This window comes from Hippoglossus stenolepis, chromosome 12 (genome assembly GCF_022539355.2).
Source record: "Hippoglossus stenolepis isolate QCI-W04-F060 chromosome 12, HSTE1.2, whole genome shotgun sequence".
In the NCBI taxonomy this organism is placed as follows: Eukaryota; Metazoa; Chordata; class Actinopteri; order Pleuronectiformes; family Pleuronectidae; genus Hippoglossus; species Hippoglossus stenolepis.
Window position 1 is genome coordinate 5,118,483 of NC_061494.1, and position 27,842 is coordinate 5,146,324.

At 40.7% G+C, this 27,842-nt stretch overlaps 1 protein-coding gene across 1 annotated transcript; it reads left to right on the forward strand.

Moving 5' to 3' along the window:
• The first annotated feature begins 6,543 nt into the window (after positions 1 to 6,543).
• valopa (vertebrate ancient long opsin a) lies at positions 6,544 to 26,637 on the forward strand. Its single transcript, XM_035173452.2, has 5 exons — positions 6,544 to 7,350; positions 9,477 to 9,687; positions 16,415 to 16,532; positions 19,402 to 19,635; positions 22,552 to 26,637. The coding sequence occupies exons 1-5, from the start codon at positions 6,987 to 6,989 to the stop codon at positions 22,786 to 22,788; spliced, it is 1,164 nt and encodes a 387-aa protein (XP_035029343.1). The 5' UTR covers positions 6,544 to 6,986; the 3' UTR covers positions 22,789 to 26,637.
• Positions 26,638 to 27,842: the final 1,205 nt, after the last annotated feature.

Genomic DNA, 27,842 nt, shown 5'->3' on the forward strand with positions numbered 1-27,842 from the left:
TCTGATCGGTTGTGTCTCACACGTGTCTGTTGATCACACAGGGAGCATGTCTGTTGCGTGTCTGCTGCGGAGCTGCTACTGTACTTGAGTTTTCTGGTATGATCACTGTATTTGCTTTAATAACAGTAGCCTATGTACGCAACTAAATGCCAGGATGGTATGAAGCCATACATCTTCATGTCTTGCAATAATAATGATAAAAACCATGATGAAACAAGTGAATGGATTCAGTCAACAGAAAAGCTAGAGTGCTTTTACTTTGAAATGGGTACAGGAAGTGTTTTATGTTTGTTACATGTCCGACAGATACAGACATTGAAACTGTGGTGAGAGATCATTTTCACTGCCCTTTTAGCTGTGAACATTCCTGAGATGTGTTTCACGCAGTAGGTATGAGCGTTCTAACCTGATAACATGAGCGCCGAAATGAAAAGCAAGATATTCCTCAACACACCAGCGCCGCTCACGCATCCTGTGTGGCCTGGGTGTTAGTTCGATGTGTTTTATGGTTCAATTTGTAGAAAAAATTTGGAGAAGGAGATAAAATGGAGTCGAGTGGTGAGGATGATTTTGTGGTCCTCTCACTTCTTGGAAAAAAGAAAACATTGGGTCCATCCAATCCTGGGGAGCCGTCAGGAACGGGGAGAATTTCATCTTCTAATCAAAGAGCTGCGAAATTATCCCCATCGCCTCCAAGTCTATTTCTGCATCACTGTATTCTCTAAATTGTTTTTCATACAGGGCTTTGTGCACTGAGACAAGATGTGTTCGCTTCTAAGACGCCATTCCGAGTGCTTAAAATCTCTGAAACGCAGCAAATCAGACCTGATCAGAAAACTTTAATGCTTGACAGTTTCTAAGTTGGTTTGTACACATAATTGACAGTGTGAGGTCCTATTTACTTTAAATGTGCAACAATTTTAGACAAAAAAAATACAGACTCAGGAGGATGCTCCCTTTTCTTACATAAAAATGCTCACCAAATGCTTTGTGGTTAGATAATGTGTGTTTAATGGGTTTTTTGGGCAACAAACTTCTCTAACGGTACATGTTTGTAGGATGAGTTCAATTTTGTTTGATAGTGTTTGTAGTCAAATGGTCAAAGGAGCAACACCGATGTAAGTTGTGAATACTGAAGCACCTCAGTGATGTGTTGCTCCTTTTTGCACATATTCCCAGTTTCTCATGTTTCTCCTTGACTTTGCATTCATATGATAATTTCCTTTTTGAGAACACACATTATTTCTGCTCTCCTTTTTATATAAAGGCATGATCTGTACACATGTCACTTGGCAACAACATGTCATTGCAAAGCCACCTTTTGACACAAGGCTTTACAACTAAGAACCCCTAATCACAGTCAACAGGTCCATCACTGCAAAATGTTTAATTGAGTGTCAATAGATTGAGGCAGATTTCCTCCATTGGAATCTTTGTTGATAGATCCATTGCAATTTGAGTTGCATTCAGACATTCACTGAAGTGCCTGAGAAAACGAACGTACGAGTCAGTTGCCCATATTCCAGTGGGTATGTAGATGTCATTTCTAACATGCAATGGATGCAAAACTGGAAGACAACAAATATCTCAGGATCAAAAAGAGTAGAAGATGCTGATCAAGATTTCAAAAAGTGACAAAAATTGGGTAATTTCCGGAGCTCATGTCTGAAAACAGCTGATGTGAAAATAAGTAATGTTTTTTTATTTCCACAAACAGTTTTATGACAAAGGCCATGTATAACACCACCAGAGCTGTGGGAATTAAAATTAAAATAAATTTGACTATTGCATAACTATTTACTTTGTACTCTTCTGATCTGTGTCACACACAATGCACTATTTCCTATATTATTGGGCACAATTCAGGGGGGATTGGCTGACAATCAATCATAAATACCCTTGTGGGAATGAGCTTCCAATAACACACCAGTATGTGAGCACCAGACCAAACCAGAGATAGGAACAGTTTTTGTTCAGATTCAGTGATGTGTATTTGATGTTAAAATGCTCAATGTAGAACCAATGTTGAGACACACACACACACACACACACACACACACACACACACACACACACACACACACACACACACACACACACACACACACACACACACACACACACACACACACACACACACACACACACACACACACACACACACACACACACACACACACACCTTGCTCTGGTGCCACATGCAGTATGCAGGTCTGCTGCGCCACATGTTCAAAGTGTGTATTAAATCTCAAATGTCTGATACGGATAGTATTGGAATTCTCTTTTGGAGTGAGGCTGAAATGTTTGTTTGTGTGGTAGCCTTTGAAATCACGGCACACAAAATCCTTGTTTATTTTTTATTTTACTTCTAATAACCAAACAGGTCTGTGAGAGCGTATCAAGATCAGCATCTATGCGTTTAGAATACAGAATTCTTCAAATGTGTGTTTGTGTATAGATTTAACATTTCAGTTCAAATCCCTGGATAAGACTGTACACAGCAGTAGATTTAGAAAGCTCAAGAAAAACAATTTGCTGCCAAGTCCCTCAACTGTTTTCTGTATTTTCACCCCATCATCGAGTGGAAGACTGGTGTGTAGCGCACATGTCCAAACTCACCTAAATAAGTCACAGGAGGTTATCGCAACTGAGCTCACACACACCAGCACAAAAGCTTCAGAGCTGGAGGGTGTTTCTGCCCACTGCAGGTGATCGGGAGCATGGGAGGTGGAATAAACAGAACCCGTGAGGTCAGGTTTTCTCCTGTCCCCCAGGAAAGCAGAGCATTATCTCACCTTTACGCTCCAGACTCTAAGGTTGAGAGAAACCACAGAAACCAGGGAGCACGGAAGGAGACAAATTTGGTCAACAAGAGTGGGCTCATGAAATATGTCAAGAAGTATATTATATTGTATTATATTAGTGCAGTGCCTGTTTTAAACGTGCCTCTTTTTAATGTTCTGTTCTCTTGTCCTGTGTTAAAGCTCTGGATCTACTTCAGAATTATTCCTTGTCAGGAGTGAGTCCTCAAACAATTCTACAATATACGTTCACTTTTTATTGTTTGTGTGCTGGATGTTGTGTGCAGAGCTTTTTATAAACAGTCTATAGTGCAGAGTGAAATTAGAAAACTTTGTTTTCATCCTACCTGGTTTATCAGCAATGAAAATTGTATAATTAACGTTTTTCATAAAATGAATGTGCTTTTTTACTGTTCACGTGTGTGGTTTATATATAAATTTGAATAATTGATCTGGTGTTATTTATTTCATTCATTGTATGTCGACTATTTCAAAGGTCTGTTTAGCAATCGACACAATCTTCAGACCCAAATTCAGAACGTTTCAAAAGAAAAGCTTTGTAATTTGGCTTAGTATGAAGCAAGGCAGACACAAACAAATGTTGTGCTTTTACTCTGAAGACAACTTGCAAGAAGAAAAAGACAACAAGAGGAAGTGATTTTATGAATGTTTTTGTCACGATGGAGATCTGCCCCAGTGACTCCTGTGAATGTCTGTGTCAGTCTTATATTGTAAAAAATAATAAAAATATCATAATGATCTGGCAGCGTGTTTGACCCAGTTTTCAACTACTGCTGCTTCAGAGGGTTGGTCGCTTGTGTATTACATCTTTATTAATATCGACCGTATCATATGTCCAAGTCACACCAAAATCAGCACTGCACTCTCTCAGGCAATCGAGTATATACAAGTGAAGTTAATATGGTGGTAATATGGTCAGACATTTGTGGAATTGGCAGATTATTATATAATATGATATTATATGACAAATACTTTTGATATAAGGCTGCCTCAAGTGACTGTGAAGTCCTGCACCCTTCTGCACCTGTTTCAACATGTTACAATGATAACGGGTGGCTGTGGATCAGGAGATAGAGGGTCATGCAGAAGGCCGGGGGTTTGATCCCCAAGGTTCTCCAATCTGCATTCTGCCTTGGCAAGATATTGGCTGTGCCGATACTGTTTTAAAGTTATATTATGTCATATTCTATGATATAGAGGCGCTGTATAAATGGGTGAATGTGACTTGTCCTGTAAAGCACATTGAGTGAGACTGGAAAAGCTGCTGTATAAAAACACATTTAAACAACAGGCTCTTTATTTCAGATCAAACATATGACTGGAGTTACGTTATTCTTATACAGTGACGTCCCAGACCTTGAGTATGAGAAATAAATATGAATTGTATAACACTGAGTTTAACTTTACCAATAAATCTTTAACAATCATCTAATTCAATTGTTTTTCACTGGGTTTCTCCCATCGTCAGCACTTCCACACTCTAATAGAATGGAAAGAATGATCACTAACGTCTCCATTTCAGGTTGGTCCCTCAGTTGCCAATGCCTCTCAAGATTTTCCCTCATGGGCTTGTGTTTCCATCCAATCATAAGCTTCTGCGAAACAGCTGGACCGTCCAATTCCACAGGTCACTGCCCTGATGTGAGCCTGGTGATCACATAATAGAGGGGTGGGATTGTGTTGTCTGTCAACATAAGGTTAAAAAACTGCACGTGTCACAATAATGCAATTTTGTAACCTACACTAGTGATTTCTTTAGTGTTGTCAGTGCTTAAGTCTCTGACATATAAATCGCTGAATTACAGCATGTAGCTGTTCATGTAAAATAGTTATGTCAATTATACGGATCAGTACTGCAGAGTAAATGATGCCACAGTGAAGAAAATCCCAAAGACAAAGTCGGAGCACAAACTGCTCTTTTGACTCTTTTTCGTCCAAGGTACAAGATTATACTCTGCGCATGATACTTTTCAACACCTGCCAAAGGCAAAAGCAGTCACACAGAGGTCCGGACAGACAGCACAGGCAATACATCTTCATTTATATGATGGTCACTGGTGTGACAGGCTGGTCTCCACAAGAGGGAACTAGATCAAAGACTGGGCAGAGATGATGAGGTTCAGCAGGATGGTAATTCACCTCTTAGCAGAAGTTCTGCGCGGACTTGACCTTCAAGTTCTGGCTCGAAGTGAACTTGAAAGGAGAACCTGAAATATAAATGACATGTTTGTGGGATATGAAATACATTCACAGCAAAATTGTAACTGCTTTAGAAAGGTCTGGCCCTTTAGAATCCTCAGGCTGTGGCGTTAAATGCAAAATAGGATTATTGAAACACATGTGGATGAAACCAGAATGTCAGTTGCAGCTTGATCATGCGTCACAACTATCACCGCAACATTCAGCTTGTTGCTGTTTTGTTCGACCTTTGAGCTACTAATAATGTCTCAGGGTCAGGACCGCCTATCAGCCGCTGCTGTTACTGTTGCTTTACTCTCTGTTTTGGACATCTGGCTAAAAAGTGACAGTGGGACATTTTGGAAAATGGGATCAATTTAGGACCTTTGTGTTGTAAAGTGTCTCTTTTTTAAAGTTCATTGGACTGTTGGTGAGCAGGTGGATATGGTGGCATGTTGTTGTTTAGTAGGGCGTCAGTCTAAAATCAAAGCTCAGCCTGTTGTGTGAGACCTGTTCCATGTCTATCAGCTCAGGGGTCCCTGGTCAGAAAACTGCTGAAGACCCCTGATCTACATCATTAGATAAAAAACAGCATAGGTCGGCAACTAAAGGTCAAACTGTGGGTCAAAATCACAGACAGATTATTTGGATTATTTTATTTCACTACATCGGACTGTCACAGAAAGTCCCCGCAGCAGTGGGTGCTGATCTCCTTCATGGCAGCTACATTCATAGAATCACTTCCTCTCTAGCAAGTTGTCTTCAGAGTAAAAGAACAATGTTAATTGTGTTTCTACAATACTTCACATTAGGCTGAATTACTATCTTTTTAAAGATTCTAATCTATTCTGAAATGGAGTGAACTTGGGCCTGAAAATCATATCAATTGTTTTGCAGCTGTCTGAAATAGCTGAAATGCAATCTATGAAAGCAAACACCAGTAGAGTAAATCAATCGAAATTATACATAAACTATACACGTGAACAGTAATAAAGCAAATTCATTTGTATTTTTGAAAAACATTGACTATAACATTTTCTTTGCAGATAAACCAGGTAGGATGAACACAAAGTTGTCTAACTTCACTCTGCACCTTTGGCTGTTTATAAAAAGCTCTGCACACAACGTCAAGCACACAAACAATAACAAGTGGCAGTATATTGTAGAACTGTTTGAGGAGGACTCACTAATGACAAGGGATCATTCTGAAGTAGCTGCAGAGCATCAACACAGGACAAACAAAAAGCCAGCTTTAGAACGGGCACTCCACTCGTGTACTTAATGTTGATGAATCCACCAATCAGCCATTAGTGCATACATTTACGCATGATTTATGATTGCGCATTAAAAAGACAAATCCACCAGGTGTCCGTGTGTGACGCCTAAAGACAGGGACTCACTTGACTTCACGGTGATTATTGGTTCGTGATAAAAAAAATCGGAGTGGGGTCGGACCCAGCTTTAACCTGGCGGGTGTAGCCGGAGTGTGCGCGCGTCAAGCCCGGACACTTGGAAGCAGTGGTTTTCAGGCAGTGATGCGCACGCGAATCAGGACGCGTGGCGGCGATGCCGGAGCAGCAGAGTATATAAGAGCTTCCAAGATGCCACTGATCGGTCATTCGTGCACTTTGCTGCCAGCGCTCTCCTGCACATCGCCTCTGCTGCGCGCCCCGCAGCGTGGGCTCGATCCTCCGCAGCTGCGCCTCACATGTAGACCACACTCCGGCTGTCCAAAAGCTCGGCTCGGGATTTCTGTCGGATCTCTCTCTGTCTCCATCGTGCGCTTCGGCCGAGGCGGGTTTCTCCACAGCAGAAGTTTGTGAAAGAAGAGTCCCGGTGCGCGCAGGATGCTCCGCGGCGCACAGAGCAGCGAGCGCGGATCCCTGCGAGTGACTCCACGTGAAGTTGTTGGTATGAGGCAGCGAGCGCAGACGGGCTTTTCTCTCGGTTAGGGTCACCAAGCAAGTAGCCGACAGTCCGGGGACGATGGATTCTCCGAGCCTGTCCGTGAACGCTGTGTCCTACACCGTGGCCGCGGAACTCCCCGCCACCGACGACCCCTTCAATGCGCCCATCAAGAACATCGCGCCGTGGAACTTCACCATCCTGGCGGTGCTCATGTTCGTGGTCACCTCGCTGTCCCTGAGCGAGAACTTCCTCGTCATGTTCGTCACTTTCAAGTTCAAGCAGCTCAGGCAGCCCCTGAACTACATCATAGTGAACCTGGCCATCGCTGACTTTCTGGTCTCCCTCACCGGTGGAGTAATAAGTTTCCTGACGAACTCCAGGGGTTATTTCTTCCTTGGGAAGTGGGCTTGCATCCTGGAGGGGTTTGCTGTGACTTTCTTCGGTAGGTTTTTACAACTTTCTCCTCTTTTTTTTCTTCAATGCATTGCTGATATAGTGCAAAGATGTAAGATTAATGACATCCCCACATGGCACATCAGCAGGCTTCCATCACAGCTGAATCAAATATCTGTTCATAAATTAAAACGTCTGAGAGGGAGGTGACATACAAATTACAAATCTGTCCAACTACAGCTGTTGTCAAAATGGAAAAAACTGATCAGTTTCTTAGAGGGTTCTTTGAAAGATTTACGCAACACACTATAAACGAGCCTAAGACTTTAAGAACATTTAATAAAATCCCAGATTTGAGCAGCAAAAACACAACATAACTGAAGCTTTTTTCAGGGTTAAACTTCTTGTTTAATCCACAGAATAGACTTTGTAAATCCTTTCCAGCTGCACACTTTTAAGATGTTTCCCAACAATGCAGCTCTGTAATTGTAATCCGCATTAGCACATGGGAAAGTGAAACCAGGGCATGAGGGCTGAGGTGATGGACTTTAGTGTGTGTACAAAGTAAAATGTGTTCTAAGTTGTGAGGATAACAGTGGAAATAGTCTCTGACGTATTGTTAACTTCTGTGAGTCTACGCTGCAGAGTTCCCTGCATCCGATTTTTCATGCCTGCCTGATGTTTGCTGTTGTGCTGCCATTGTCTGTATAAAAGCCGGAGCTCAGGATCAGTCACAAAGCACATTGTGATTCTCTAAGGCAGAAAATCAAATCCACATTCGTGGCGGATGTTAGATGCAGTACGGCACATGAAGCTTCCTCACACACTGTGGTGCATGACTGGCCATTAAGTATGTTACCAGCACAGTGACCGCCAATAGCATTTAACTAAGTCAGTGGATTGCTTTCACAGCCTTCACCAAAGCTCTTTTTCAGACGGAATAAAGACGTCCTCAAAGTGGGATCCAGCAACTTCCAGTACATGAAGAGAGAAACTTGTTTATGTCAGGGCAAACAGGCTCATTATTGGATTTGGTAACAAGGTTTGGCCGATCCTATTTTGGCATCTTAGACAAGTCGACAACAGCAGAATGACACTGGAAGTCACAGGATGTTTTTATTACATCGAATTGGCCGATAGACCATAATTTATGTGAGATGCTCCGGAAAATATCATTAGTTTCTTATGATTCTATGAAAATATGATCAAACTACTTTCACTTGCGATAGTTAGTCACTTTCAATAACTTGTAGCATTTGAATGAGACAGCTTGGATTTTCTTTTCCAGACACGCATTACAGTTTATATTAACTGAAGCAATATATCACATGTTATCGACTTAACATACAGATGCCAGAGGAGGACAGCTGAAACCCCACGACACAGAATTAATCTAAGCACATTGACTTAAGTACGTGAATTGTCATGGTGGATCCTGCACTCACTGAATTACCACCCCAGATAGCACCATTATGAAGGATTCAAGAAGTAGATGAAAACAAATACGTCAGGGCAAAGAGTGGCTGCAGCACACAGCAACACGGGCCATATCTTGTCATTAGGATGAGAAGCGGTTGCGGCTTGAGAAGAAACCTACTGATGTCATAGATTGGGGTGAGGAAACCTTTGTTGATCGATAATCAATAGGCCACTGAGGTGTCTTTTGCTTGCTTGCATCCACCTTTACTGATTAATACAGTGAAACGTAATCATTTTTGTGTCTTTTTTTTCTACAAAGCTCAGATTTGGTCAAAAACATTAACCGCAGTATTGGTGTAAATTGTATTTGCGATTCATGAACATCCCATAGTGGGTCTGGGGGGGCAGACACTAACAGATGTGTCCACCTCGGAACAAAAACATTTTCTTTTCACACATTGAGAAATATGGTTGGTTTTAAGAGGGAAGTGTTAAAGCAGGCAACCCCAGCTGGACGAGTTCCAAAACATGAAATACAACCACAGAGTGGAGAATCCTTAAGAGATGCAAAAACAGACATTATGCGCTCAAACATTCTGGCTTATGACAGGAAAGAATAGTCTATAGGCGTATTACTGTGTGATGACAAATAAAAAGACAGCATTGATTTTCATAATTCCGGGTCTTGAAGGTGTTTCTCCTACTGCTGTTTTCTCACTGCGTCTCCACACGCTGACCTCCTGCTCTTTGCCTCAGGGATCGTAGCCCTGTGGTCTCTGGCCGTTCTGTCCTTCGAGCGGTTTTTCGTGATCTGCCGCCCCCTGGGGAACATCCGGCTGCAAGCGAAGCACGCCATCCTGGGTCTGCTGTTCGTCTGGACCTTCTCCTTCATCTGGACCTTCCCTCCTGTGCTGGGCTGGAACAGATACACCGTGAGCAAGATTGGAACAACCTGTGAGCCTGACTGGTAAGAAACCAACATCTTTTCCTATATCTCTGTAACTCACTAGGATCAATGACTGTATACAAATTGACAGAGCAAAATTGACCTTAAAGGGTCAGTCCACAGAACACACACACGTTTTCTATCTCCCTGTTTTTTTTTTTGTTCTTACCACTTGAGAAATCGTCTCAATTAAAAACTGGTGACAGGGAAGTTTGCGGGTTATTGATTTCAGCCGGGCAATTGTTTCTGGAAAGACACATTGCTGTGGAATCTTTCAGGCATCATTTTTATTGCCTTGATCAGCACAAACAAAATTCTGTTAACCTTTATAGTATTGAGGTGGCTGCACACAGTATTTAATAATTCTCAAAATCCTGGCAGAAAACTGTCCCCATGGCTCAATACCACAAGGAGTATGTGAGAAAATTAGTCTTCAGGATTTATGGGCCACATCATCCAAATGGCAGAAGCTACAGTTCATTTTTTTTATCTTAAATTGTGTCCTGACGGAGACAAAAATATGCTTTTGACATGTAGTTAAAAAATGTATTCTGAAACAAAGTTTTGCTTTCCTATCTTCCTGAGCCCAGTCCCAGAACACACTCGCAGCACCTCTTATAAGAGACACTCAGAGAGGGAGGGCTGACAGGAATGGTAAAAACTATGAATACATTTCTTTTATGGTCTGTCGTAAAATATTTGGCTTGACTGATCTAAAAGCTACAGAATCTGCCTTTGTAATAACAGAACAGGATGATTTAATCATAGCACTGAGATCAACATCACTGAATCAAATTCTCAGTTGCTTCTTGCTGTGGACAGCAGTGTGCTGATAGCTGTAGCCATGTCGCTAACACTACCCAGGGGCAAGGCCAGAGGGGCCCTAGCCCCAGCTGCAACCTCATTGGCCCCTGAAGTGTCCCTGTGCAGTCAATCGTCTTTTTAAAAAATAAACTAGTCCCTTACTAACAGTAAATATGACAATCTGTAAATATTTTTTTTCCTGAAGTACACAATGTGCTTGAACAAGGAAAACATTTCAATATACAATGATGTGTGGATTTGCTCAAAGCTATAGAGCTAACTGTAAACAAAGCCCCTCTGTTTAAATTATGCCCCCTTTATTGCCCTTGATCAGAAAAAATCTTAGATCCGCCACTGCACCAGCAATAGCTGCTCGAAGCAGCAATGAGTCATTGTCATGTTTCCTGGTAATGACCTTTCTAAAATGAGCAGTAATGAAAATTGCTTTATTCTGTTATGATCTAGGCATTGATCAAATAGAAAGGGGTCCAGTCTTTGTAAAATTAGCATCTATTTGTCTGTTGCCATGTTTATACTGGACTTTAACCTTATTTTAAACCTGGTGCTTCACCCAACCTCAAACCCAGAAGAGCCCTGCATTCATTATTTCCCTCCCCACACACCTCACACACAAACAGATAAAGGTCATACACATTCTGCACTGAGCCTGTGACTCAGATATACAATGTTGCTTCAACTGTATTAGCTCAAACTGTGTGAATGTGTCTCCTGGACGGAATCAAGAAACCAGTTGGCTGTAACCTTGGCCCTCAGGGTGCCATCTGGGTAATGCTATTTAGCTGCTTTGATCAAAGTCTTGCAGATAGGGGGCTGAGAGTTGGCCTCAAGCCCTCTAAAGGCACCATTACTCCAATGAAGCATACAGGGGAGGAACGGATGCTCCAGACTATACAATTAAGAGATCACCTTATGGGGATACTCCATGTGTGATCTCATAGATGACCCGATCCACCTCTGGCTGCACACAGCATGAGCTCTGTCAGAACATTTGGTTAACAGCCGGAGCTCAAACAGCACAGGTGTGTGAGGAGCGTAGCCACGCGCACAAACTGATGCATTTTAAATGCCTCATCTGTGTGCATCATTTTGCCAATATGCAGCACTGGACAACTCCTCAATCCTAAAAAAACATAACTGGAAGGATTTTGCATGGTGTCAGTGGATTATCAGTAGGTGGCTGCATCCTTGCTGAGGGGTGGGGATACAATCACCACCAGTGTACTGGTGACTCTCTTTCAATTCCCTTCAAGCTCAGCTATTGTGTAAGACATTTATTACAAAAACACAGATGGAAATTGTCATCTGAAAACCCTGGAGCTGCTCAGAAAATCTAGCGCACATTATATATAAGAAATCAATAATGACAAAAGTGAGAAAACAACTGGCAGCATCTCTGAAGCCAAATGGAAACTGTGGTTTAATATGGTGGAGCTCAGTCTGGCGGCAGTGCAGTGTGAACTATTACAGATGATTTTGTTCAATATCAAAAATGTGGTGTCCGTCACATTTTAATAATTCAATTTATCCTAATTCATTTTCGTCAACAACAATAAAATGTTCTTTTATTTCTGTCTTATTTTGACATCATTCATTAATAATATTTAGCTCTTCTAAGAACAGGCTGTCACCATCTTTTCCATGATTCCATTGTATTAAGTTATCAGATAAAGACACTTTTTACGTGTTTGTACAGTAGACTTATTGTGTTTTTTAAAAAAAAGATCACAAACCCGCTTTTTATAAACAGCCACCAAGTCTGTGTCGTTAGATCGTTGTAGATCAGAAGCTGTAGTCATTTCCTTGTTCACTGAAATTCTATTACCTGACATTTTTCAAATTGAAGATTGAGCTGCAATAATCCTGCACTCATTCCTACCAATCGCCTATCAACACAAAAAATAGCTACGCTGTTACCTGAAACTTACATCAACCTTAATGTAAAAATGTGGTTTGGATGTTTAAAAAAAACATCATATGATTCCCTTTAACTCCACCAGCCCACCACTATTTCTTCTGGGTACAGAAAATACAAAGTAGTAACAAATGGTAAGAATTTAAAGTATTTTAACAATTAGTCCTGAGATTTCACATCAGAAAGTGATTCTCTAACACAAACAGTTTTCAGACATTATTCTTTCAGACAAATTGTAATTCTAATTTGTTTCCAGCCCTGGCAGCAGCGGCGTCATCGCTTACTGCCATAAGCTCATAGTGTCTGAATGTGGACTGCATGCATCTCTCTGTGAAGTGACTTTGATACTTCAGTGTTTACACCTCCAAGTTGTGGTTGTGGTGGTTTCAGTGTATTCATCTACTGTGATAATTAGCTTACCTGCGTCATTCTGTGGTTTGATCCAGCTGCTTTGTTGCAGCTTCTTGGCTAATAATCACTTGGTTTGCAGGCTAATTTAAATTTGTGAATTAACTTTAACCAACATCACTGACACAGATTCATGTGTTTGTCTGTTAGTTAGCGCAAACATTGATTTCCATGAAACTAGGTGGAAGGATTTGATGTGGGTCAGGGAGGAACCCATTAAATGTTGGTGTGGATCCGGCTCAGGGGGTGGATCCACGATTTCTTCTTTCACCGTCTTTAACATTTCAACATTTTTATCAATTTCTCAAAGAATAATTCATGGGTTCATGGATTCAGGCATATGATAGGCATATAATATCAGGCATGTTTAGGGGACTGATATTAATGAGTTTGTGAAATTTTGTGCAGCTCTAAATCAAAATCCAGATCTAGTGAATTTAAATGTGGTTTCATAAGGTGACTGTTGAACCTGCTGAGGGCCATTCCAGTTTATTAATGGATAAATTTGCATGATTGACAAAGTGAAAATATGTTCTTAGTTCTTAATTGTAGAAATATTTACTTGTAGTCTATTAAAAGGTATTATAAACAATTAGATCCTGTGCTGTGTCAGATGCTTCCTTCTTTGCTTTATTCATCCCTGAGATGAGTCGAGACCTTGATCCTATGGATGCTCACTTCTGTGAGTGTGTGTGTATAAGGTGCCTCTACACACTTTGCACGTCAGGACAAAAAACAAACTGTGAAGTCCAATCAGAGGCAATGACAGGGAGACCCGTGAGAAGAGAAATGAGTGAAGGATGAAAGCAGTTCAATACAGAGATTTCCTTTTGGGGGGGAAAAAACTAAACCTGCTGTGCTGATCTCTGTGGAGATCACATGTGAGTTGTTAGGGTCACATGAGTGGTAGTATGAATGGGTGTTAAGCTGCCTGGGGCGGAATCTCAAGACTGAATTGTAAGTGGCTGATGGGTGGTGTTGTGGACCACCTCTTCTTTTTAGTGACCGTTCTACGAAATAGAGGAGGTGAAACGTGTTCAAGATCCCCCAGCAAGTCCAGTTTAGCTTCATGTCGCACTTGGAAACACTATGAGCTGGGTGACTCCACGCACGCACGCACACACACACACAATCAAACGTGCAAAAGTGAAGGGATGTGAACTTTCTAAAACCACTCTGTTCACTGCTTCTCCTCTGTAAGAAGTGAGGAAGTTGGCTAGTGTTGTGCAATTTCACAGTTAAAAACAAAAGTTAAGTTCATAAAGATTGAAATATAGTTATCGCTCTTATTTTTATTTTTTTGTAACTGCTTGAAACCCACCTGGTTCCCGGTCGACATTAGACAGTGACGAAGTACCATATAAGAAATTGAGTTCTTCTTCTCTCTGTTGGTCCCTATTAAAAGCTTTAACTTTGCTCTGCTTCACTTTATAAGACTAAAATATGACAGAGATATTGTTCAGATGTTGTGCTAGAGATTATTATAGATTGTGGGCTACACAATTGCATGATTTCATAGGTAATAGTCACTCTAAAAGTATACATTTTCTTTAAATCTTTAATTTTTCATGAGAGTGAACAACGCTCAAGTTCAGCAGTTGTGAACTGAGCCTTTCGGTTCACCAAAAAAGATGAGCACGTTCATGACACAACACTGGCGGTGGCTGTTGTGAGATTTAATGCAGCTAAATAGTATTAAAGCTATTGGACATACGTTTGTTCACCTAGAATAAATACTCCATAAAAATACAACTACTGTGTTGGATTTAAACATTTTTAAATTTGCAGGCTCCTGGTGATGGTATTAAAAAAGGACCTGAAACCCCAGTGTTGAGCTCTGCAGTGCAAATGAGCAGATTCCCTCAGTCATGCGGGAAGTTGTTGAACAGGGGCACAGCAGCCGGTGGTGGGAAGACTTCTTCTTTAAACTAATTATATTTTCTGGGAATTGTTTTGACAGATTTATCGGGACAGGTTCATGTTATGCACTTCGTCAAACATGACAGTCTGGCTGGAGACAGCGCTGTCGGAGATTATTTAAATGCTGTACACAGACCGTAGCGGCTCATTAAGTCCCTGAATCTCAAAGCACTTTAGCCTCCTTATCAAAAGGTGGAGCTGCTGGGGAAAAAAGCGTATGAAGGCAACTATTCATTTCAACAATTCTTTGGAGTTGGAAGAGATTTTACTGCACATTTAAGGAAGCAGAGAAATAAAGCCAATGGCCTCAGATTGCCACAGAAATACTATAATCAGTTTTAATAAAACTACAGAGAACATAAAGGGTGCAATTAGAATCCAGATGAGCTCATGTCCTGGCCATAGACTGTAATTAAAAAGGGATGTAGACTCCAGGTCCGGAAAGTGAAGCCAATTCGCAAGTGCCTGAAATGTTTGTTCTCTCAAATGACCAGCAGAGGGCAACTCCACTGGAGTTCTCACCGGATTTATAACGTCAGTAAACGTTTTCCTAAAGAGTTTATGGTCTCAATTTCTAGTTCTGAGATTTCTTCACTACAGCATGATGTTCATTCAGTAAATGATGGTTCAATTCAGAATCAAATACATGGTAATCGCATAGAATCGACACCCAAATGCATGTGGTGCTTTGACAGCTAGCAGGTGTAGGTGGTGCATGCAAAGTCCTCGTGCTCTCACCCCCTGCGTCACTTCTGGTTTAAAAACAAAAACTCCACAAAAACTTGAGGCTTCAAAACTGAACTTCACAAACTACTGTTGTGGATTGTCCCCTGGTCTTGTCTTAAATTAAATGAAGGGAGGAAGTCTTAATGATACAAGGGGCCCAGATATGCACTCGGGCCCCAGAACATGTCAGGAATTACAGATATTTAGAGTTTCTCTTTTGTAACGAACAACAAATCCTTCACAGAACAACAACAGTACAATTTTAAGTTTAGTGTTTTTGAACGAACTGAGCAAATAATTATTCATCATGAATAATTATTTAACATACAGTATGTGACACATGACAAAATGAGGTGTGAGCTGCAGCATCATAAATGTGTGCTCAGCCACACTTCCCTGGTTCAACAAGGATTAAGGTGCATGCATGCATGACACACACACACACACACACACACAAACACACACTCTTTACAAAATGAATCTGGGGGCTTGTTTTATTTGACGGTTGTAGGTATTCTCATGGAAATAACATAATTAGACTAAATTACAGGCCTCAGGCCCCTAATTGGGCCACAGACATTTGTCTCAGCTGTGAAATGTCCCTTTGTTAAATTAAGCTCAAATGAGGTGCAAAGCTGTCATCCTTCTCTCCAGCTAGATAAAAGCCTGTGAATTAAAAAATGACATTTCATAGCCGGGACATTATGGGCCTGATAACCACTTTGTTCTTGCAGAGACAATTTGGTATTGATCTTATGCGACTTGATGGAAACGTCCTCATCAAAATCAAGAGATGACAAGTCAGAGGGCTACATTTCTGCTTAGTAAACATTATTTATTAAAATGTTTATGTTGTGGTCGCTCACTCACTCACTCACACACTCTCTCTCTCACACACACACACACACACACACACACACAGTGACTGTCTGTGTCCCTGTTCTTGTGTCTGACCAGGTATTCAACCAACATGACGGCTCACAGCTACATCATCACTTTCTTCACCACCTGTTTCATTTTCCCTCTGGGAGTGATATTCTTCTGCTACGGGAAACTCCTCCGCAAGCTCAGGAAGGTCAGTTCTCACTCAAACGCATTTTTGCAGTTTATTTCATAAGACTCTATGCTTTTAGATTAATTACATTTCTCTCAATGTTTTTAAAGGCACATTTTCTCTGATGGGGTGTGCTTAAAGTAAACGACCTGTATTTTCAGTCATGTGGATTTGAAATACTGAATAGCTGCAGCTGACAAATGTAATAGAGAGAAAAAATGCATGCTCTTCCCGTGAGTTTACTGGTTTTCATTTTGTCATCTTAATAACTCAATCACTCACCCTAATATCTGCCAGTGGAGACCAAATGTTCATTGGACTGCATTTAATGTGACATAAGGTCTGTTTCATGATTGTCACGAGGCTGGAAGTCCAAATGAGGGAAAATGAAAACTACCTTTTAATTGGAACCCGAATGCTAATTTTCTGGTGACCTGCTGTAAATGGACCCACAAGCTGCGTTCAGACATGCACTGAACTCCCGATAATCTGCGGACATTCTCTGGATTCATGTCGATATTGTTACCTCCTCAAAGGAAGTTATGGTTTCACCCATGTCTTCGCAAGCAGGATTTTGCTAAATGTGCTGAACTGATTTGCACCAGTGTTTGGATGGGGCGTAAGGCCAGAGAGGAAACCATTACACTTTAGTGCAGAGAGGGAGCTGATTTGTGAAGCATGTCTGTTTCTCAGGTGTATAGGGTCTTTAGATTTTATCCTTTATTTTCCATTATAAGAGTGAGACGTCTAGGATTGTTTGGCCTCGGCTCAGTCCTCTACTGAGTGCCTGTCTAGTTAATTAAGTGGACTGAGTGGTTCACTAGGAGCTTTATCACCAACAATTAAACAGTGCTGGCCAGTTTAGAGAGTGGCTCTGTAGAGTTTTCCTCTTTGTAAATTCATTGACTGCATAAAAACAGAAAATCATTAGTGTGGCTAAAATGGAGCTTTTAGTGTGATGTGCTCAGGGATGTTGGATGTGTTTTCTTGGGGGGTGCTGGCTGCTTTACCTGTTGGACACTTATCTCTGTCCCTTCCTGGACAACACTGTCCATTACAGAGTGGTGACTACACTGAGCTATAAATTGACCCAAGGCTTTATATCAAATTTTATGATGATTATTGTAATTCGCTTTGGATAAAAGCGTCAGCTAAATGATATGTAACGCAATGATTAAATATCAAATTATGATGATTAAGAAAACTAGAATGTAAGATTTCAATGTTTACAAAGCAAGACATATCAAAGAGGCACAACCTTGGTCTCGCATGCTTTAATCAATCCTTTCTGAGTTTAAAATTTTAATTAAAAACTGCAAAATCAAAAGTCACAGGGAGGACATTTTACTTGCTACATTTAAATGGTAGGCATGGGTTGAGCTGTGCCTTGAAGAGTGTTCTTTGTATGTCTTCTTTTCTGGTGCAGCGGTCAGAAAAAAGTCACAGAAGAGCAGAGGAGGACTCACACGAAGAATGTAGTCTGGATTTCACATGTTGCAGACAGTGAATAATGTGCAGAGGTGCAATTAGTGTAAAGGTTTCCTCCAAATTAAATTTAAGCAGAAAAAACAGCAATAATAGCAGCAAATAACTATATACAGAACATTAAAGAAGGCATATTTACAAATACTGCATTGATATGAAGTGACTCAAACTTTGTGGGGGTAATATAAATCAAATTCTACTCCAATGTGAGTGTAGATATACTTTTTACCTCAAAACACTCCACCCTAGTGGCTGCAAGGAAGAATTGGACATGAGATGTTTTTTGTCACTCTCTGTTATTGTCTGTCTGCACCAGTTAGTCTAACTTCCATCACTGTATGTATGTTTACCAGAATTTGTTTGAGTTCTCTGTGAGCTGCTGTGACCTGTGGTAATCTCATTCTGCACTGAGGACAGTCCAACATGGACTGAAACTTTGGCAGTCTTGCACATTTCTTTACTGTCTGTACAGCTCTGTCATATGTGAAATTCACACTTCAGTCTGGATCTTGTTTTGTTCTGTGTGCGAGTCGTCCTCTGCTGCGATTCTGCTTGGCCACATTTTGCCTTAAAGCCATTTATACCTTCATTACAACCAGTCTATCTACCGTGTATTCGGCCTGCATTGGCTGAAATGAGCCGTCATGGTTTATAACTCAAATCCAGTGGTGGGCAGACACTTTGCCGCTGGTGGCCGTGTTGTTGAGCAGCCTGCATTACGCTTACACCAGTTTGCAGTCTGGCAGAAACACTTCCATTAAAGTTGTATGAAAAGCAGAGAGTAATTGTGGGCTATACTAGAATATAGATTTGGAGACACTTATAAATACCCTGACACAAAGGTATCGAAGAATATGATATTTATGTTGTACAGAAATATTAAATAAAAGAAATAAGATAGATGTAAGCACCTATTCTTCATTTAAAAGAAGAAAAAAGCGTTAAAAGGAAACTGTCGAGGCAGCTGTCGCATCCTCTGCACACGCACTTCCAATGTCTGAGTTTGTGGTCGAGCTGTTACAAAGACTCAAAACTGAACTGGGGAATCAGTTGTTGCGGTTGTTGTGAACGTCACTTGCATTGATGAGTCCCATGCGCCGCTGCTACAGAGCCCTGGTTGTCTGTTTATTCAAATCTTATTATTTTGTGCGTCCAAATCGTGCCAAATTAGACACTGCACTTCCTTGGGCTTTTATTTATACACATGGCAAGTGTGAAGCTGATAAGATGAATAGTTCTTGACCTGAATTCCAAATATAGTTTTTATGCAATTAATAGATTGAGAGATGGATATTTAATGTCGTGTCAGCCTTGAAAAGCCTATATTTGTTGAATCCTAAGAGCTGAAGTGTTGAGTAAGTTAGAAAGTGCTGTAGGGACGGTCATGGTTTTGTGTTTCCTCCAGGTGTCTCATGGTCGCCTGGCCAGCGCCAAGAAGCCGGAGCGACAGGTGACCCGCATGGTGGTGGTCATGATCGTTGCATTCATGGTGGGCTGGACGCCGTACGCAGCCTTCGCCATCCTGGTCACAGCTCATCCGACCATCCAACTCGATCCCAGGCTGGCCTCTATCCCCGCCTTCTTTTCCAAGACAGCCGCTGTCTACAACCCAATCATCTACGTCTTCATGAACAAACAGGTAACTTTCATTTCAGTCCGCACTAGGACCTTGTGTGCTCAGTGCTGTATAAGTCTCTAGTTTCATCAGAGTATGGCAGGTGGCGAAATTCCTTCCTCTGCCACGGTTGAGACACATCACAGCATGTGTGCAACAGATGAAAGCTGCTGCAGAATACTGAAACGATTTTCTTTTTCTGTTATGTCTGTCAGCTAAATAATCTAAATAATGCATAGTGTGTGACTAAGGTAAAACTGTCCATGTATGCCTTCGTTGTTAAAAAAACAACCTATGGTATGTGAAAGGGCGCATGCTGACATTTTCTTTTAGTGCCATCCACCTTGTTTAATTTTGCATTACACTGTCTCGCTCTTTGTCTCAGTGTTAGTGAGACTCACGCTCTGGGTAATCATTGTTGACTGTGCAAATATAAAAAGGTCTGTCCATATGTTTCTAGATTCCATTTGAGTCACTTTTGATCATGTAACCACAGAGCAATTGTTTTGGTAACTTCCCTGTAAAACAATCATTCCTTATTTAGAATAAATGTAATTATTTTCTCTGCTGTGAGCTGAAACCTGCCTCCCAATGGTGATTACAGACTCATTAACTGTGATTACCAAAATCTAAAATAAAGAAAAAAGTCCCCGGGGACCACTAGGGGTGAATTTATTTTCATAATAATTTCATCCATATGTACATTTCATACACAACTAAACAACAACTAAAACCAAACATCTTGTCAAATGGGGGTCCGTGGTCTAGTTTATGTAGTAAAGACTAACGTCTGGCTTAGTGGGTTTACAAGCAATTAAAAAAGCTATGTGTAATTGCTGATTTTGATGTAACAAGAGGTTTATGTATTAAGATGAACAAAGCGATACTCGTGCAAACAGTCACTCGCTGCTCCACAGCCAAACACTCCTTGTGTGCAGAAATAGAGCTCACAGTGTCCTCAAGCTAAACTGTGATGCCCTGCAGGTCTGCCTGCTCCTAGAAGACTGGAGCCACTGACTTAGTGCTGTTGTTGTGTCTCTGGTAAACATGCTGTGTCCAATTTACAGATGTCACATCAGTTTTACTTTACCTTTCGCTGCAGTTTGGCGCCACCGTTGTTCAAAGTTCACACGAAACCCTCCTGAAGTCTCCTCCAAGTTGTTAATGACCTTTTCATGTTCACATTACTCACCATTCGCACGTTGCTCCACTGTTGGTGGCAAGTTTTCACCCTGCATGCCTGGTTTTATTTGTTTCAATAGGATTCTATACGTTCCTGTCAGAATAGAGAACATTCTAACTGTCAAAACCAGTTATGATTAACATGACTGTATGTGAGACTTAGCCACAGTACAGTTTTAGAGCGACCTATTTTTACAGTCCAGCTACAGTACATGCACTGTATATGTGCTTGGCAAACTGCCATAATAAAAACCCTCTTGCCAGGGAGCAGCACAGAGTCTGCATGTCCATCTGACTGCCCCACTTCTGAGTTGCACTCACTTTTAAATGGGTCATCCACTAAGACTTATTTACACTTGATGTAAATAAGGACAGGTTCTGGGTTATACGGAGCCCCTGCTGCTTCAACCAATCTGCTGGTGCTCATGGAGGTCACCTGACCTCTAGTGCATGATCGCAATACTCCTTTCTCTGACTCTCTTCATATCTGGCATTAACACTTGAGTTGTCCACTTGTGATCAGATCACTTGAGACGGATGTAGACGTCAGGTCTGAACAGGGCCTGTGAGTAACGTAACAAAGCGAGGGGAACCAGAGTATCAGGGGATTTCCATGATGCATGGCCACAACTACTTGTAGTAGCAATATCCAAGGACTTTTCTGGGCCAAAAGGTCAAAGGTAAAGGAGCCCTTTTAGAAACAAGCTGTTAACTTCTAATAGTATTCTTTAAAACCCATGTCACTTGAGGATCAGATTCATTGGTGCTTCACCATCTGATCAACATCAACAGACACAAATGCCTAAAAATAGAGCATGTGACAAAATAAAGAAATTCTTAGAAAATTAATAAATTGATTTGTATATGATACTGATTTCCTGCTGCTGGGTAACAGCAGCTGAAGAGACAAACACATTCTTCAGGGGTTAGTGGAGACCCAACCAGAGCAAAAAAGAGTGACTACGTCTCCACTGTCTGTGTGAATTGGTTAGTTGTCAACATTAGAAGGTCAGACAGTATGTCAACAAATGCAGATTTAAGGTTACGATTCTACCAAACAATAGTGAAGGTTTTGTCAAATTACAGTGATCCTTTATTTATCTTTAGTCTTTAATCGTGGCAACTACTGCACTGCATCCTTTCACATTAATGTCACCACCTTTCATCTTTACGACCGTGTTCTCTGTGCAGGAGTCTTTTTTAAAAGCGCTGTTATTCAAAGGTTTAGGAAGTAGGAGATGTAAGAGGTTTAACATCACATTTATGGTCCCAGAGTGATCTAAGTCCTAGAGTACCCCTCTGCTTGTTTTCATGAGGGTGATAGAGGAGTTAATGCAACACTTTGAAAATGATTACTGGCTTGAGGGGAGCAGTTAGGAGGCTTGCATGTTGAATTAGACAGGTCACTAAGGGTCAGGAATCAGGATTTTCCCCCGGGGCTTCACAGAGTGGGAACTTCAGCACTGAAAAAGGTCAATTAGTGTTTTTTAGATTAAAAGTAATGTGGAAACAAATGATTTTGGGGCTATTAGTGAGGACCACTTGACAATGGCTGTGTTCTTCCGAGAACAGCTTTAGACAGGGAATCATCGTCACTGCCCATTGTGTGTGCGTGTCTGAGAGGACAGCGCAGACACAATTACATGTTGTGTAATATAGTCACTTGTGATTCTAACCCTAACCTAAAATATTGCAATCACAAATGATTTCAATCTTGTTTCAATCTCACTGTTCATAATCCACATTTTTTCTGCCCAGTTCCGGAAGTGCCTAATCCAGCTCTTCACCGGCAAGGGGACCATACCCAACAGCAACATGAACCAGACCTCTGAGCGACCAGGAATTACCGCAGAGAGTCAAACAGGAGAAATGTCAGCAATCGCAGCCCGCATCCCTTTGAGCGGCAATGCATCACCCAGGTCTGACGATTCCCCGACCGACTGCGGCTCGTTTGCCCAGCTGCCCATCCCAGAGAACAAAGTGTGTCCAATGTAACACACCCAATAGGCGTTCTGTTACTGTCTACTGACCCTGAGAGCCCATAGTAACCATCTGTAATCTAGATACAGTGTGTTTCTGAAACTGTTAGACAGTTACAGAACTTGGGGAGATGGACAGTGCAAAGCAGAGTCAGCTCTTGAAAGGTTTTCAAAGTGGATGGATCAGGCAAATTTTTTTATGTCACTCGAAAAAAAGTAATTAAGGACGGAGACTAAACACAAAAGAAGGGTTTTGTGCTCTAGCATGTTTCAGTTGTTTGTTCAATGTTTGACTAAAAAAGGCACAACAGCTAGGACAAGAAGGAGACATACCAACAGAAACGCTCTGAGCTTTATCCACAAGTTATCTATGTAAATATTTGCTTGCTGGACACGCTTCTGTCATAATATTAGAGAATAACTTGAATGTTCTCGTGACCATCATTACAAACCTGCCCGTGTGTAACATCAGAGGACACTTGATTCGACTTGATAGCGTCAGCCTTCATATCCTCGTGAAAAAAAGAGACTGCTAAAAATGCAAACCTTGACATCAGTTAGTATAGGGCTAGCCAGTGTTATTTTTTTTTAAAAGCGCCACAATGCATCCAGCCTTTCATCTCGTCCTCGCCTTCTCCTTTGAAGCCCTGTGATGGCGCTTGCAGAGAAAGCGTTGTTTTTCTATGCTGTTTCAGTACTTTGGCAGCACATCCTCATTCATCTCTGCTCGTCAAGAGGATGCAGCAGCCTTTCTGAATTTGGATACTTTTACTTTACTTTAGTCCTTCGTGGACTAGTTTGTGTCAAAGCTTTCATCTTTTAGTGAAGATGGTCAATGGGACTTCGAGATGCCAGTCTCCTGTTGTCTCTTTTGCAGATGTAGTAGGACAACATATTTATGAAGTGCCAGCAGGGGATAAACAAACACACAGACATGCACACAACTAAGTAGCACAGCACACACACATGAACACACACAGATTGCAATTCACTGCCTTTATTACAATAAGCTCTCTAAAGGCACTGTGAAGGTGATAAAGCACCAACAAATATCTTAGCACAAGAGTAGCAAACAAAGAAGCAATGAGTATTCCCACCATTAGCACAGGTCAACAGCAATATAAAAGCTAACTACGGTCACACAGTTGAACACTTCACCGTTAGCTACAGTAGATGTAGCAATGACTTGTAAAATGTCTTCTTCTTCACTTTGTGGTGCATGTTTGTTCACTATTACTGGATATTTGTCGAAACACTGTTGTATTCTCTATGCTGCACAGCGATTCACTGTGTTGAAAAAGTAGCACTATTGTGTCTGTCTGCCATGAACTAAGTGTGCGTTCTAATCATGTCCGGTCACTCTGTCTGTTAGAGGTGACATTCAGCATCTTTTGAGTATCAATGCCTCTGTGTCAAACTAAATGTGATGCCTACTGCCTTTGAAGCATAACAACATGAGGCCATGGTGAAGACAACTGCCAAGTCAGCCTCTATCTCACATGTTTTTCCCAGAATTAAGAGCTAATATTTCATTAACGCTGTTGCTTTGTTTTTAATTTCAAAATCACATGTTTTTGACATTTTTGGAACATAAACATGCACTTATCATTATTTTAGTATTTGCTAAATGCTTTTGTGAAAGGGTTCATCATGTTGGTAAAATCCCACTCAGCAGTGTTATGCTAAAAGGACGAGTTCCTCTTTGGTTTTACAGCTGCACACTCACTGTATGGTTCAAGCTCACTTGTCTTTTCAACTCCATGTCATCAGCAGGTAATAAGCTACCTGCTGAGCTGTAATGGTGAATAGGCTGTGCCTCAATTTGCATTCTCCCATAACAAGTATAGCAACATGCAGTGCATATTCCCTGATGGTGTATTCATAAAGGCAAGGTCACACATACGCAAATGTCATTCACTTCCAATCTGTGTGAGTGAGGAGGTGAATAAAACATTTGTTTCCTGGGGTGAAGCAAATTGTAGCATAGCTTCATGTGGTGTTTAACTTTGGTGAACATTGACCCACAATATTCACTTTGCAATTGTGTATGTGTGAGCAGACTCTACGCGTCAAACAGTAGGAATGAGAAACACTGGAAATTTACCATCCTCAACGGTCGCCATCTTGGCCTCCCATCTTAGGGACCACCAAGGTGGTTTTAAAGTTGTGAAAATGACGGCCAAGAAAGGATACATCAGCGCAGATGGCGGTGTAATTTCCATTATCACTTAAAATGGTACAAAAAAGTAAAACAATTATTTTTAAGTCAAGTGAGCAAAGCAGTGGGTAGATATTTTGACAAGAAAATCACTGTCAAACGTTGCGATCACCGTTTCCAGGAAGTACACAGTGTATGAGATTGAATGAACTTTTGCAACTAGCTTGTGAAAAAAGTTTCTATTATGTTCTCAAAACTTGGTAAGAACAAAATTAAAACATGGATTTTTAGATTAACATGAATAAGATGGCCAAAAAAATGACTATGAACAAAAGCTATTATTTTCTGGTTCTCTGTATGTGAGAGTAAGATGACAACTGCATGCTTACACATTAGCCATAATAATCTAATATGGTGGCACCGCCCTACAAAAATGTATGAATTCCATTTGTGTTTATTTTTTTTACTATGCCAAGCTTTCAACAGATACACCCTATATGTTGTAGTATATAAGATCATTTCTCAATTCCAGTACGGACATATTTTGTGTTTTAACATCAGTATTACACTCAACCTCCTTCAAATTTGCAAACGGACAATCAAATGGTTATTACCTGATTGTTTGGTATAAATACAACATGTTAAGGCAGAATTTGCTAACACTTCATGTGTTTCTTGGTGCAGCTGACAAACACAAAATATGTATCAACAATTTTTGTGTTTGACATGCGACCAATCAATAGATGTGAACAAGCCAAACATAAACCTGACAATGAAGCGTGGCTTCAAATGATTTGTACTCTGACCTCTGCTGTAAGGTCAATTAAGTGTCATGTCATAAATGTAGATTTTACATGGAGTTATTGACTGAAAAGCTTAATGTGTGGTTTCTGTGTGGAGTTTGCTGTGGTTGCTGATCTCCCAGTGAGCCAACGGCTTCATCCAAAAATGAGCAGCAGCACAGAGCCAGAAAACACACAACATGTGAACGTACCAAGCAGCCCATCAATACAGCCCCTACAGTCACAGTCAGGCTTTCTGTGTCGGACAAGGTTCAAGAAATTAGTAGCACAAAACATTTGAATCCACTGTGCTACATTGTGACTTAAAATGTATGCTGGTTGCTCATATGTGGATGACATGGCCATGTCTTGCTAGTCATCAATATTACATCTGGTCAGTAACCCCTACTATCTACTGCTGTGTCATAAAGAAAAAAACAAGTTTGTGTTTAAATGTCCTCAAACTCTATCTTCCTTATCAGAAAGTTGCACTTAACTGTTCCCCCACCACCTTCACACACACATACACTCGTCTTGTTGTAGATACAGTAGGTGCGTTGGGGGCTTTTGGAAGCAATGACTTCACCTTGAAGATCAGACAGGATATAAATCAAACAAAGCTGCCAGTGTGTTACATTTCGGTGCAAGGAAAACAGACTGCGCTGCATGCTGATAAAGGGGCTGAACACTTCCTACATGTATAGATCTGTTAAAGCTCCTATTTCTCACCTCCTCACCCTGAATATCAAGCAACTCTGCCCGTCTGTTGTATTGTACTTACAAAGGCATGTCAAGACTTGTTATGCTGTACGTTTGTTTGTGTCATGAGTACTTCTGTCTTGAGTTTGATTTACATGGTTTAAAGGTCATAGATGCACGCTGGTTATAAACATGTCTGTATTAAAGTATATTTTTTGAAAAGCAATTATACACTGTGTTGTTTTATTTGTAGGTTTTGCAAAAATAACGACAATAGGAAATGGGAGTAATTAGAAGTGCATATTAGAAGATATAACTTATCCTCAATCCATTTGTGGATGGAGTTTCAACCATTGGCTAAGAACAATGAATAAAGCAATTGGGTTTAGGGCAATTAAAAGAGGACCAAAAAACAAACAAAAAAAACAAGATCCAGACATGTGCTGACAAACACCCACAAAAACAATGACACAAGAAATACAGTAAAACAATTGCTTTTGGATTATTGTGTAAAGAAATGAGACAATCCCAAGTTTGATTCTTAATTATTGTATTGATTCAATGTTAATGTAAGGCTATAAACAAACTACGCTACTGTCACATGACTTCAACTTCCGACCACTGACGCTTCCAATTTCTAACTTGATTTGTTGGGATTACCTCTTCTGCGAAAACCTTGCCTCTGAGAAAGCTAGTAATCATTTGGAACGACGCAAGAATAAACACACCAAGGCTGTAAAGGCGAGTACTACCAGGAGATCAGCTTTCATGTTCAGCCTGATGGTTATCGACAAAAACAATAGTCTCGTTTACCACTTGTTGACAACAACCTTTTTAGGACTAAGTTAAAAATAGAATATTAGAAAAACCATTGACTCTAGCACAAGTGGGTGCAAAATGCAAAAAAGACTAATTCATGCAGCACTTTATAAAATAACATGGTTAATAACAATGTTTTCTTCTATTGAATTATATTCTGAACCCTTACTCTATTTTAAACTGCAATAAGAGGGTTACATCTAAACCTCGTGGATTAAAGTCTGACAGTTTTGGGACCAAAGGTGAATCACACAAACAAGGAGAGATGCCTCCAGCTGATCATGGAAGTCACTAGGGTATTAAAATTTTTGCCAATTACAACTTTTGGGTCAGTAAACTACAACATTTAAAAAAAATGTTTCTGACCATTTTCCTTTTTACTGAACTGCGACTTCAGAAAATGCTGACGTCACCTGCTGTTCTGACTATACTATTTTCTGATGATTCACTCCCTTAGAACTATACTGAAAATGATTCTGAGAGGGGGAGTTTGAAAGTGCTCATGAAAGGAAGGTTTGAAGTGACAGTGAGTTATCTTCAGTTTTCTTCACTTTGACCAGCAGCATGATAAATGCATTGAGACAGAGTATGACGGACAGAGGATCTTATACA